Genomic DNA, 13,799 nt, shown 5'->3' with positions numbered 1-13,799 from the left:
GGTGATATGAGTATATCGGTTCTAGGCGGGCGCTTCGTCCCCAGCATAATGGCAGAGCCAACAGGGGCTGAGGGAGAGACGTCCTCCGGAGAGGAAATCTTCAAAGTGTCCATGGCCTGTAACAACAGGTTGGGCAAATCCTCTGGGCTAAAAAGCCGCGCTGCAGAGGGGTCATCCGCTCCATCCGAGCGGGGATCTATCTCCTCCAAGGAATCCGCAAAGGACCGTTGGGAGACCTCAGACACGCTGCCCTCATCTACATCGGAGGAGACAAAGTCCTCCAAGGCCTGGAAATCAACCCGAGGGCGTTTACCTCTGGGAACCTCAACCTCTTATCAGAAGAGTGAGCAGGGGCAGCGTTTTGCATGAGGAAAGCCTGATGCAGCAGCAAAACAAACTCGGGGGAGAAACCCCCCAGACTGTGCACTTCCGCAGCCTGGGCAACAGCCCTAGACGCACTCTCAACCGGCGCTCGCAATAGCGGGGGAGAGACATGCTGCGCATCCAAAATGGCGTCCGGCGTGAAACTCCGCGAAGGAGCCGCGCGGGAAGAACGGCGCTTAACTTTAGCCGCTTGTGCCGTCGCCCAAATTAAGGGCGTTCATGGCATTAATGTCTCCAACCTCAAGGGCGGCCCACGAAGAAGCCGTCCGAGCCGCGTGGCCGGCCAAGATGGCGGAGGCGAGGAGCGGGGGATGGGCGTTTATGGCGGGAAAAAACCGCCACGCCGGAGGAACGACCGGGACATTCATCGGTCACTAAACTGTCACCCATCAAGGGCGAATCAGGTTGTAAAACCCCCGCATCCCCTCTAGAAGCGCTCCAGCGATCCGGGGAGCGACCCTTTGCGCCCTCGCCCTCCGACGCCATATGCCACGAGGAGAAGAATCGGGGAACCCCCTGCCCGCTATAAAAAGGTAAAATTACCTGCTTGCCGCTCCGAGCTGTAACGAACTGGTGTCCCAGTGAGTAGCTGCAATGAATGTTTAAAGAAACGTCGAATTAAACGCCTTTAAAGACGTTTAAAATTTTTTTTTTTTTTTTTTTTTTTTTTTTAAACGGAGCCAGCGGGAGGGGGGAGAAAAGGAGGGACCTGGCACCACCAGGTTTGCACTTGCTCAAAAGAGCCCTCAACCCCAGGCCTCAACAAAACCTAAGGATTAGGCTTGGAGGCCTAGCCAGAGCTGCTGCTGTGTGTGACCACCACCTGCTGAGATAGAGAACATACAGGAGGAGTTTCCGGCAGCACATGACCACATATAGGGAGGCAAAAGTTTGCTCTCTATCTCCACCTGCTGGTAGATGGACACAACCCACCAGTCTATGGATTGATCAGCTTGATGATATGGAACACTATTTTGTCAGAGTCATCTTGTCTCTTTACATATCTACAAAAGAATTTACCTCATGAGAGTAACACTACTGTATTCATAATTTGCCTCAGTTCTCAACCATAACTTCTTTAGAAGTTGTTTCACCATAGCATTCTCTTCTGTGCCTATAAAGAATGACAATAAAGGAAAAATATCATACATTTGTCTCCAATTGTGTTATTCAAAATAACCAAGTTAAAAAGTACATTCCATATGTATCACATGGAAGTGTGTTTTGTCTCGCTTGTCTGGGCTCCCCACTGAAATGGCAACCAAGAAGAAGATTTCAATGTAGGGGCCAATGGCATCATCCCATAGTGGCTGTCAAAGAAAAAGAAGGGAATCAGGCAGCCAGCTGGGCCATACTGTAGTGTCAGCTGTAAAAGAAAAGAGGAAGCTAGCAAAAGTGGAAAGGATCCATCCCATGGTGGCAGCTGCTTTATGTATTTATTTATTTTTAAAATTTATACCCTGCTTACACCTAAGCGGTTTACAAATAAAAGCACACATAAAATGCAACTCATAACCACTCACAAAACTTCTAGATACACTGCCTAAATAATCATATTTTCAAACATCAACAGTCTTGCAGGAACAAATGAATTTTTAGTGCCTTTTTAAATTGTTGCAAGGTTGAACACAATAGCAAATGTCTGGGAAGATTAGTCCACATAGGCCCTGCTGTAGAAAAGGCAGTGGTCATAGTTTCCACAAAGGGTATACCAACTAATGATGGAACTGATAGACATCCCACATTCTGATCTTAGGGTCCAACATGGGGGTCAGCACCCAAGAAAAAGATCTAGGTGTTGTTATAGACCATACGCTGAAATATGTCTTGTTAAGATGGTGATTCTACCCAGATGGCTTTACATGTTTCAAACCCTGCCTATGCGCTTTTTACAGAAAGATTACCAGAGATTTTATCGCTTGATTCAGCGCTTCTCCTGGGCAAAAAAGAAACCTAAATTGCGCTATCACTATTTGATGGGGAACTGGGCTCAAGGCGGGCTAGGCTTACCGAATCTGAAGTTGTATAACTTTGCCTGTTTGTTGAGGCATGTTCGAGATTGGCTTCTTTCACAAGATTGTTTTACCCCACTAGAGCTAGAAACGGCTTTTTTTGCTCCCTATAATAAGATTTCCTTACTACATATGAAGCGCTCGATACTTCCTAAGAGGGTGAGAAGCAGTGTGCTTTTAATTCCACTTCAGGAGGCATGGAATAAATTAGTGAAAGGCATGGGTGGGGACCCACAGGTAACTGGTTTGCTCTCATTGCGCAGTAATCCCACATTTCCTCACGGAGTGGATAATCCAGTATTTGCCCATTGGGAGAGAGAGGGAATAGAGATGGTGGAACAGGTCATTGATGAGAACGGCGATCTTTGCCCTTTGGACCAATTGAGAGAACAAGAAGTCCTTCAATGGGGAGATACGTTTGCTTACTGTCAGATAAAACATTATGTCAGGTCACTGTGCAAGGCATCCTTGAGACTCCATATGGGGGCTACTGTTAGGGATTTTTTTGATAAAATATCACTCAATACAACTACTGTTTCAGGGATCCACAAGACATTATGGAGTCTTGAAGGCCCTAAGAATTTGGAAACGCTTTAACAGAGATGGGAGGACGACATCGGTCACCCAGTGCAGCCTCAGGATATCGTAGCTGCCATCCAGAGTACGCTGCGCTTAACCAGTAGTGCCAATTTCAGAGAATGTGCTTTTTGAGTTTTGCTACGAGCTTACTGTTCACAGGCTAGGTTGTTCCGAGCAGGGGGAGTAACATCGCCTTTGTGTTTAAAGTGCAAAACAGCCACCTTTTATCATGCTTTTTGGGAATGCATGTGGGTAAGGTATTTTTGGAATAAAGTGGTTCGATATATGGAATCGATTCTACAATGTAAGCTCGGAGGGGGGCCACGTCGATTACTATTAGACTTTCTGGGATGCAGTAAGAGTTCTGTTGCCCCTAGTATTTTATTGCCTCGGAAATGGTGTCTCTTGGCCAAGAAATGTAGTTTACAGTCATGGACTTCGGAAGATCCACCCACATTCTGGCACTGGCGCAGCTTGATCCACTCTTTGGCAACATGGGAGGCGAGGGATGTGAAGGGATTGTTTAAGCGTAAATCTACATTTCTAAACTTTGGGATCCATATTTGGTTTCATTGACCCCCAGGAGCAGAAGCCTATTTTCAAATCCTTGCTCAAAGCCCACCTCTTCAATGTCGCCTTCGGCATCTAACCATTATACCTCTATTCAGGAAATCTAGACTGCCCCAATTTGATTGCACATTTTGTCCATTAGATTGTAAGCTCCTTTGAGCATGGCCTGTCCTTCTTTGTTAAACTGTACAGCGCAGCATAACCCTAGTAGTGCTTTAGAAATGTTTAGTAGTAGTAGTAGTAGTAGTAGTAGTAGTAGTAGTAGGTTTTAAGTGGCCTGTGTTAGCTCATTCTCCAGCTTAGATTTGATATTGCAATGGGACTGTTAGTGATCATGACAGATTATTCTCCAGATTTGGACTTTGCTAAAGGCATATGCAAGATAGAGTTCCCTTACTGAATAAATGACACTTTTTTTTGTTAAACGTTCACACTATTGTTGAACATGGTATACCTAGTTAAGATAGTAACCAGAGTCCCATACTGCCTGCTCCAGCAACACCCAGCTTTTGCACAGGTAGGCAGCCCACTCCAACAAGGCATTAAGGTGGGAAGCCTGGTAATATACATAAAAATTAGGACCCTCATTCTGCCAAGTCTCGGATCTAGATACATTCATTTTCTATAAACTGTGGGGTGTTTTCTCTTCCAAATATAAGAAAACAACCTTCGTTGTAACTTTAGGAGAAAAGGTTTGTGAATAGGCAGGGGAATGCATGCAAAGAGATACAAAAATTTAGGCCATCAAAAACTTAGGCTAGCATCTTAATAGCATTAACCCTAACCACCCAGAAAATCTGCAAACCCTCACAGTGATCTAACTCAGCAAATATGGTTCAAAGCAATGGGAGATAGTTTACTACAAATAGCTGATTCAATGTAGCAGGGACATTGATCCCTAGACTTTTAATGTGTGAATGTGCCCAACAAAACTGAAAGGTGCTCACAAACTCCATCATCTGTGCATTCAGGAATGTAAGGTTTAGAATCTCCAATATTGTAACTAATTTTAAACCTTGAGAATCTGCCATAATAAGTAACGAGGGCCAGAATTGCCTCCAATGATTGCTTAGGATTAGTAACCGTGATGAGAAGATCATCAGCATATAACAGAATCTTATGCTCCTGCCCCCCTGCCATTTTCCCATGAATCTCTTCCCGCTCTCACACACTCTGGGCCAGTGGCTCCATAACCACTGCAAAGATCAAAGGGGGGGGGGGGGGATCCCTGCCTGGTCCCTGTGTGTATAGAAAAAGGTTCAGTGTACCCACCATTTATATTAAGGCGAACCAGTGGACATACAAACATGGACACAGAGAAAACCATGCAGATAAAGACCGTATGGCCTATCCAGTCTACCCATCCATGCCATCTACTCTCCCTGTCACTTCCTTAGAAACCTTATGTACTTGTTCCAACCTCTCTTGAATTCAGATTTTTTTTCTCCACCACTTCCAAGATGTCACTACCCTTTCCATGAAGAAGTATTTCTTCAGGTTACTTCTGAGTCTATCCTATTTCACCTTCATCCTATGTCTCTTTGTTCCAGAGCTTCCTTTCAACTGAAGAGACTCGCCTTCTGTGCATTTATGCCGTATATGTATTGAAATGTCTTTATCATATTTCCCCTCTCCCACCTTTCTTCCAAAGAATACATATTGACATTGTCTGTCCCCATATGAAAACCACTGGCCATTTTAGTAGCCGCCCTCTGGACCGACTCCAACCTGTTTATGCCTTTTTGAAGATGTAGTCTCTAGAATTGTACACAATATTCTAAATGAGATCTTACCAGAGTCTTATACAGGGGCATCATCACCTCCTCATATAGTAGAGAATGCCAGCCCAATAAATTACCTGAAGGCCCAAATTTAGAGAAAGTAGACTTCATAAAGGGCCAGAGGACCCTATCAAAGGCCTTCTCTGCATCTACTATCAAAAGAACTGCTGTAGAGGGCCTCTGATGATCAACCATATAAAGTCAAGGAAGCCTGGGGACATTATCATTTGGCTGACGGCCCGCAATAAAGCTGGACTTATCATCATGTATTAAGTCCTGCAGATAGGCCTGTAGGCATGCTGCCAGGATTCCTGCAAAGATCTTATAGTCAGCTCCCAGTAGGGAGATTGGGTGGTATGAGGAATATTTATCAGGCTCCTTCCCAGGCTTCAGAAGAACTGAAACCCTGGTCTGCCTTAAAGTTAACAGCAACTCCCCTAATTCCAAAAGTGCATTAAATCTACGAGTTATTGGGCTGGCTATCTGGGAGGCAAAAGTTTTGTAAAATTGGTTGGTGAACCCGTCTATACCAGGGGCTTTCTGGGCTGGGAGATCTTTAATGGCCCCCAAGATGAAGCTAGAATATGGTAGATTTAAAACAAATAGGAGAAAGTTTTTCTTTACTCAGCGTGTAGTTGGACTCTGGAACTCATTGCCAGAGAATGTGGTGGCAGCAGCTGGAATTACGGAGTGTAAGGGGGGTTTGGACAGATTCCTGAAGGAAAAGTTCATTGACCATTATTACATTTTGGGGGGGGGGGGGGGGGGTTGGCAGGTTCTTGAAGCCTGGATTGGCTGCTGTCAGAGACAGGATGCTGGGCTTGATGGACCCTTGGTCTTTTTCCAGTATGGCAGTGCTTATGTGCTTAAGACTTCATCGATTTCTATGGGCCTAGACATTTGCTCTGCTTCCCTTTGCTTCAACACAGGGAGTGCCTAAGGTTGCACAAAAGCCTCAATACCAGATTGAAGCAGGTCATATTCAGGGGTATACAGCTGCTTATAGAATTCAACAAAACATCTCCTGATACTTTCATCTTGCATTATTGTGTGTCCTTGCTCATCTGTAATTCGCAAATATAAAATTATAAGCCTGTGGCTTCCTAAGTTTATGAGCAAGGAGGCATTCTGCTTTATCTCCCCACTCAAAATATTCTTGTTGCGTTTTCTGCGTAGCCCAAGCTATATCCTCCAGCTAAAGCTCATGAAGAACTCATCTCCACTCAAGCAGAGACTGGAAGACACCGGGCAAGCATGAGTGGAGCTTGTGAGTCTTCTCAAACTGCTGAATATCTCACCACAGCTGTAACTTATGTTCTTGGTGGCCTTTATGTCTGTATGAACTTTTCGAGATACACTGACCAACCTCTCATATAAGCCTTAAAACCTTTCCACAAGGTCACTAAGCTGACTTACCCATTGTTGTTCACAGTGAAATACTCAACAATAGCATAACAATACCATACTCTAGCTGCACATGGATTTGATGATCCATCAACAGCTGATCACTGAACCTCCAGAACTGAAAGCTAACAAAATGAAAAGGGGAAGCCAAAATGACCATGTCTTGGCTTCAATGGTCACTGTTTGCATCAGGATGCAGTGTGATCTTTCAATCAGCCACATATCAATTCTAGTATAAGATCCATGTAGGCCAGAAAGGTAGGTGTACAGTCTCCAAACATCTTCTAACCCATGTCTATGCATAAAATTTACTAACTGGGCCCTGTCCCTTTTAGCATACTGGACTGCCGAGTTGGAATTATCCACAGAGAGGTCATAAGTAAGGTTAAAGTCTCCCTTCCATAAAAAGGAGACCCTCCTTAGAGACCACCAGCTTCTGTTCTAAATGCTCACAGAAGAGTCATTGCTCCTTATTTGGCACATAAATGTTCATATAACTGCCCTCCAGTTCAATCTTCAATAGTATATACCTCCCTTCAAGGTCTTTGTATACCTTCTTAGGGGAGCATCTGACATCTTGAAGTATCACAATTCCCACCCCAATGGTCTTATTCTTATACTTATTTGATGCCAGAAAAATGTAGGGATATGATTTATGCACTAGGAGTTTTAATGCTTCACCAGAAAATGAGTTTTTTGGATGAAGCCTATATTCAAATGTATGCTGGAGAACTCCCTGAAATAAATCTGCCTCTTTTGAGGTGAATTCAGCCCCTTAACATTTTAAGCCCAGCCATCACAGATGTAGTGGAATAGCGTATACAGCAAATCTTGGACTACTATATGAAACAAAAGACAGCAGAATACACCAGATTTCAACCCTTGTCCAAACAATTTGACTAGCAGGCTTATTTTTCAAAGAGAAGGACGCCCATCTTTCGACATAAATTGGAAGATGGGTGTCCTTCTCCCAGGGTCGCCCAAATCGGCATAACCGAAAGCCGATTTTGGGCGTCCTCAACTGCTTTCCATCGCAGGGATGACCAAAGTTCCCGGGGGCGTGTCGGAGGCGTAGCAAAGGCAGGACTTGGGCGTGCCTAACACATGGGCTTCCTCGACTTGTAATGGAAAAAAGGGCGTCCCTGACGAACACTTGTACAACTTTACCTGGTCCTTTTTTTCTTACGACCAAGCCACAAAAAGGTGCTTGAACTGACCGGACACCGGAGGGAATCGGGGATGACCTCCTCTTACTCCCCCAGTGGTCACTAATACCCTCCCACCCTCAAAAGAATTGTACGAATATTTTTTGCCAGCCTCAAATATCACACCCAGCTCCATGACAGCAGTATGCAGGTCCCTGGAGTAGTTTTAGTGGGTGCAATGCACTTCAGGCAGGCAGACCCAGGCCCACCCCCCTACCTGTTACACTTGTGGTGGTAAATGTGAGCCCTTCAAAACCTACCAGAAACCCACTATACCCACATGTAGGTGCCCCCCTTCATCCCTTAGGGCTATGGTAGAGGTGTACAGTTGTGGGTAGTGGGTTTTGGGGGCCCAGCACCCAAGGTAAGGGAGCTATGCACCTGGAAGAAATTTATGAAATCCACTGCTATGCCCCCTAGGGTGCCCAGTTGGTGTCCTGGCATGTCAGGGGGAACAGTGCACTACAAATGCTGGCTCCTCCCATGACCGAATGGCTTGGATTTGGTCGTTTCTGAGATGGGCGTCCTCGGTTTCCATTATGGCCAAAAATCGGAAATGACCATCTCTAAGGACGACCATCTCTTATTATTTAACTTTGTTTATTAATTTTCATTATATACAAAGATATCATCTTTGATAAGATACACCAATATTACCACCTTCTTACAAAAAGTAATCAAATATAGTAACACTATTCCATAATTATATTAGTTTATAGTCCACTAAACAATGTGAGAATTCAAGATGGTTTGAAAACCAATGGAAGTTGGAATTTAAACATAACATAGAATTTAAAAAAGAAAATAAGCAGGAGGTTACCCTCTTAATTATACAACCTTTTCTTTATATATGGACTCAGCCTTTATCACCTTGCGCATTAAGGAAAGTACGTAATTGTTCTGGGTCAAAGAAGATATATCTTTTTTCGTTTAAAGTCAACAGACACTTGCATGGAAAGCGTAACTGAAAATTTGCCTTAATAGCCAAGGATTCTTGTTTCATCTCAAGAAATTTCTTTCTTCTCTGCTGAGACCAACGAGAAATATCTGGGAATATTGAGATTTTACTACCTTTAAATTCCGGATGAGTATTTTTAAAATATAGCCTCAATAGAGCTTCTTTGTCTTGTAAAAATACAAATGAAACAATTAAAGTAGCTCTGAGCTCAATATTTTCTTTCGATTGTTCCAAAAAGTCTGTTAAATCAAGTACTTCAGGTGTTTTATCTTGATTTCCTGGAACATTCTGTTGTGATTTTGGCATAGTTTTCAGATAATATATTCTTTGCAGAGGTGGAAGGGATTGATCCGAATACTTGTACTCCTCCTTCAGAAATTTTACAAACATATCTCTAGGAGAAATGAGTTGATCTCTTGGAAAATTTAACACACGTAAGTTTAAATTTCTTGAAGAATTTTCTAGATTTTCTATCTTTCTGTGTAATATCATTCTGTCTCCAGAGATTTGTGCTTGTTGTTCTAAAATCTTAGCAGTTTCAGTCTCAAGTTTAGTCTGTTTCACTGAAATACCTTCCATCTTCTCTTTTAAATTATTTATTTGAGAGGAATTATTTAAAGATACGGAAATAAAGGCTTTACAGACCTTGTGCAAGGATTCTAAGGCTGTCCATATAGACTCCAAAGACACCTCTTGGGGCTTTACCAGCGGTTGAATCGCCATAGCACAAAGATAAGATTCTTGTATTTTTATATCTTGAGTCGAGTCTTCCGCTGCCTCCCCAGTTGCCATCTCCGGTGTTCGTTGGACTCCCGCAGCCTGCCCTGATTGTATCACGGGTGCCGCTCCTTCAGACGGAGTTCGCCACCCCTTCGAGGTTCCTGTTTCGGGCCTCGGTACAGCAACGCCGTCTGTTTGCGGAGGCGGCGGGGTCAAAGGTCCCAGCGGGCTGAGCGAAAGTTCGCTCTCCTGGACGGGACTCTTCCCAGTCTCGTCAACGGATACGCCCGAAGTTGGGGTCGACACCAAAAATGAGGACATTGGCAGTTGTCCCGGTAAGGAAGGGATCTGTTTCGGGGGAGGTGGTCCCTTCGTCTTACCCTTCCTTTTCGGCATTGTTAAGAAGGAAAAAGGAAACTTTCTAAAAGCTTTTTAGGAACAACCGCCGTCCACATCCTGCTCGGACGCCATCCTAAGGACGACCATCTCTAAGGTATACCTAAATTTCTCGATTTGGGCGCCCCCGACCATATTATCGAAACGAAAGATGGACGCCCATCTTGTTTCAATAATACTGGTTTCCCCGCCCCTTTGCCGGGACATCCTGCGAGGACGTCCTCAGGAAAACTTGGGTGCCCCTTTTGATTATGCCCCTCTACATGATGCTACACCATTGTTGAGACAGTGTAATATGTAAGTAATCTCATAGTAGCAAATGTGTATTCCTGTACAGGTGCACCTTTATACATCTCCCCTGCATCATGCCTAGAATGTTGTCTTGCATTGAGTTTAGTCACTTTTGCCATCTCGTGGTAAGTGGGGCCTTTACTGACGATGGTGAGGGAGAGTTTCCACAATTTTTGTGCCTGGCTCAAAAGACCAGCAGCTATTAGATTGTTCTGTACCGCCAGTGTAGATTTACTCTGATAGGCCTTGCTGTTAACAGAAAAGGTGAGGCCTACGGAACACTGGGTCTTTTTCTCTTGCAGCAGGGCAGCCCAATCTTGATATTTGCGCCTTCGCTAGAGTGTGCAGGCAGCAAGATCCGGCTATATTTCAATATCCATTTCATCCCATCTGACTTTGCCTTCAGCATGTCTTGTGGCCCGGAGCACCTTTTCTTTGTCGCAGTGTTTATAGAAGCAGGTAACAATATCTCAGGGCCGATTTCCCTTCTGGGGCCTAGGCACTATGAGTGCATGATCCAGTAATAACTCTCCGATTACTCTGCAGGCCTGCTTCCTGCAGGATTACTGCACAGATCTGCTGAGTGACTTCCAGGCACTGAGCCTCTACTACTGTCTCCGGGACTCCTCTTAGTCTTAGATTGAACCTTCTCAACCTATTTTCTATGTCTTCCAGCTTCAGGAGAGCTTCCTCCTGAGCTTTTTCCACTAGCACAAGACATTCCTGCACTGTCAATGTCCTTGCCTTGAGTTGCAGTTTGGGCTTCAGCGTCCTCCACTCAACAACCAATGTCTCCAGCACCATTCCGCAATTTATACATGGCTACCTGCAGTTCCAATTGTACAGAGGTCAGGTCAGACTTGGTCTCTTGAAACCAGCCTTGCATTTCTTCCCAAAGGGCCATCAGCTGTGCACCAAATGGTCAGCAGGGCTTCCTCAATTAGCCTCAGAAGACACCATCTTGGCCTTGTGTCTAGCAGCAGCCCTGACGCTGGGATTCAAAACAATTTAAATCCAATTTGGCGTTTCTTAGCCACCATCAGCTCACTGAGTTTACTGCCTCTAAGTACGAAACCTTGCGCTTCTGAGATCATCACAGTAAGGACTTAATTATCAACAATTTAGATCACATTGCCCCTGAGCTTGGTCCTTATGCAGGCATCTGTGCTAATGACATCACTTCCTTATTGTTTCCAAAATGATTAATTATAATATGTCAGTTCTGGGAAATGTGGATCTCTGTCTGATATCTTGCACTTCAATTTCTATTTATATTACTGTGACAGGTTTTCTATGTAGATCTGGAATGTGTTTGCTTTTTGAAGGGTTTGCTTACTGGAGCTCTGAAAGGGTATCTTATCTCACCCCTCCGCCCCTTGGTCCCTACCACCTTGGGAGAGATGATGTCATAGGGGATCCATCTCAGTTTTTCTAACGGGGCCCATTCAGTCCTAGCTATGTCACTGAGATCCAGTATAATCAAAATCCAGTAAGTGCCAAGAAATAGAAAGAACATCAAAACTGATATAATGAGAAGAAACCCTGATATAAAACCAGGGAGAACAGAGGAAAATGGGAGTGCCTGCAAGCAAAGAAGTTGCTGTGTACAGCACCTGGCTCTTCCCTTTGGAAAAACATAGTAACATAGTAGATGACGGCAGAAAAAGACCTACATGGTCCATCCAGTCTGCCCAACACGATAAACTCATATGTGTATACCTTACCTTGATTTGTACCTGCCTTTTTCAGGGCACAGACCGTACAAGTCTGCCCAGCAGTATTTCCCGCCTCCCAACCACCAGTCCCGCCTCCCATCACTGGCTCTGGCACAGACCGTATAAGTCTGCCCTCCACTATCCTCGCCTCCCAACCACCAACCTCTCTTCCCCCACCTGCTCCGCCACCCAATTTCGGCTAAGCTTCTGAGGATCCATTCCTACTGCACGGATTCCTTTATGCATATCCCACGCATGTTTGAATTCCGTTACCGTTTTCATCTCCACCACCTCCCACGGGAGGGCATTCCATCCACCACCCTCTCCGTGAAAAAATACTTCCTGACATCTTTTTTGAGTCTGCCCCCCTTCAATCTCATTTCATGTCCTCTCGTTCTACCGCCTTCCCATCTCCGGAAAAGATTTTTTTTGCGGATTAATACCTTTCAAGTATTTGAACGTCTGTATCATAGCACCCCTGTTCCTCCTTTCCTCCAGGGTATACATGTTCAGGTCAGCAAGTCTCTGCTCATACGTCTTGGAACACAAATCCCATACCATTCTCGTAGCTTTTCTTTGCACCACTTCCATTTTTTTAACATCCTTCGCAAGGTATGGCCTCCAAAACTGAACACAATACTCCAGGTGGGGCCTCACCAACGACTTGTACAGGGTCATCAACACTTCCTTTCTTCTGCTGATCACACCTCTCTCTATACAGCCTAGCAACCTTCTCGCTACGGCCACCGCCTTGTCACACTGTTTCATTGCCTTCAGATCCTCGGATACTATCACCCCAAGATCCCTCTCCCCCTCAGTACCTATCAGACTCTCACCGCCTAACACATAAGTCTCTCGTGGGTTTCTACTCCCTAAATGCATCACTTTGCATTTCTTCGCATTGAATTTTAATTGCCAAACCTTAGACCATTCTTCTAGCTTCCTCAGATCCCTTTTCATGCTTTCCACTCCCTCCCAGGTGTCCACTCTGTTGCAAATCTTAGTATCATCCGCAAATAGGCAAACTTTACCTTGGGGTGATAGTATCTGAGGATCTGAAGGCGACGAAACAGTGTGACAAGGCGGTGGCCGTAGCGAGAAGGTTGCTAGGCTGTATAGAGAGAGGTGTGATCAGCAGAAGAAAGGAAGTGTTGATGACCCTGTACAAGTCGTTGGTGAGGCCCCACCTGGAGTATTGTGTTCAGTTTTGGAGGCCGTACCTTGCGAAGGATGTTAAAAAAATGGAAGCGGTGCAAAGAAAAGCTACGAGAATGGTATGGGATTTGCGTTCCAAGACGTATGAGCAGAGACTTGCTAACCTGAACATGTATACCCTGGAGGAAAGGAGGAACAGGGGTGGAAGCAGAATATCAGGCAAAAATGAGACAAGAAAAAATTATACCGCTGCTTTGGGAACCAATTTAAGACCACACCCATCAAAAGTTCCAGCTTTCATTCTTTTCCACCTCTTATTCAACAAGTTAATATTGGTAAGGTTCAGAGTGACTAGCTGGTACCAAATTTGGCCTTTTAGGCCTGCTGCCAGGGAAGTGCCCAAGACCCTCTTAGGTTGTAGCCTTCCCTCCTTATATAGGAGTTGGCCAGCTCCTTTATTTTTATTTGTTAACATTGATAATCACTGAATATTTCTAAATCAAGCCAAAATGATTGCGTTATCCTCTTCAATCCACTCCCCCGACCAACTTTGACTCAGGAAAATGTGGGTGAATTTTAAAACATTACAAATATTAAGGCACGTAAAACATAACTTAAATTCAGACATA

At 44.5% G+C, this 13,799-nt stretch overlaps 1 protein-coding gene across 1 annotated transcript in view; it reads right to left on the bottom strand.

Annotated features, from left to right (window-relative positions):
• The window catches only part of ADGB (androglobin), a 738,031-nt gene that overhangs the window by 301,861 nt on the left and 422,371 nt on the right, over positions 1–13,799 (bottom strand). The window contains exon 23 of the mRNA XM_030198035.1: positions 1,405–1,498. Coding sequence (XP_030053895.1) covers positions 1,405–1,498 — 94 coding nt within the window. The remainder of the gene's footprint in view (positions 1–1,404; positions 1,499–13,799) is intronic.

The sequence above is a fragment of the Microcaecilia unicolor genome, chromosome 3 (genome assembly GCF_901765095.1).
Source record: "Microcaecilia unicolor chromosome 3, aMicUni1.1, whole genome shotgun sequence".
Classification (NCBI taxonomy): domain Eukaryota; kingdom Metazoa; phylum Chordata; class Amphibia; order Gymnophiona; family Siphonopidae; genus Microcaecilia; species Microcaecilia unicolor.
The sequence above is the reverse complement of the archived record's forward strand: the minus strand, read 5'-3'. Positions and strand labels throughout refer to the sequence as shown.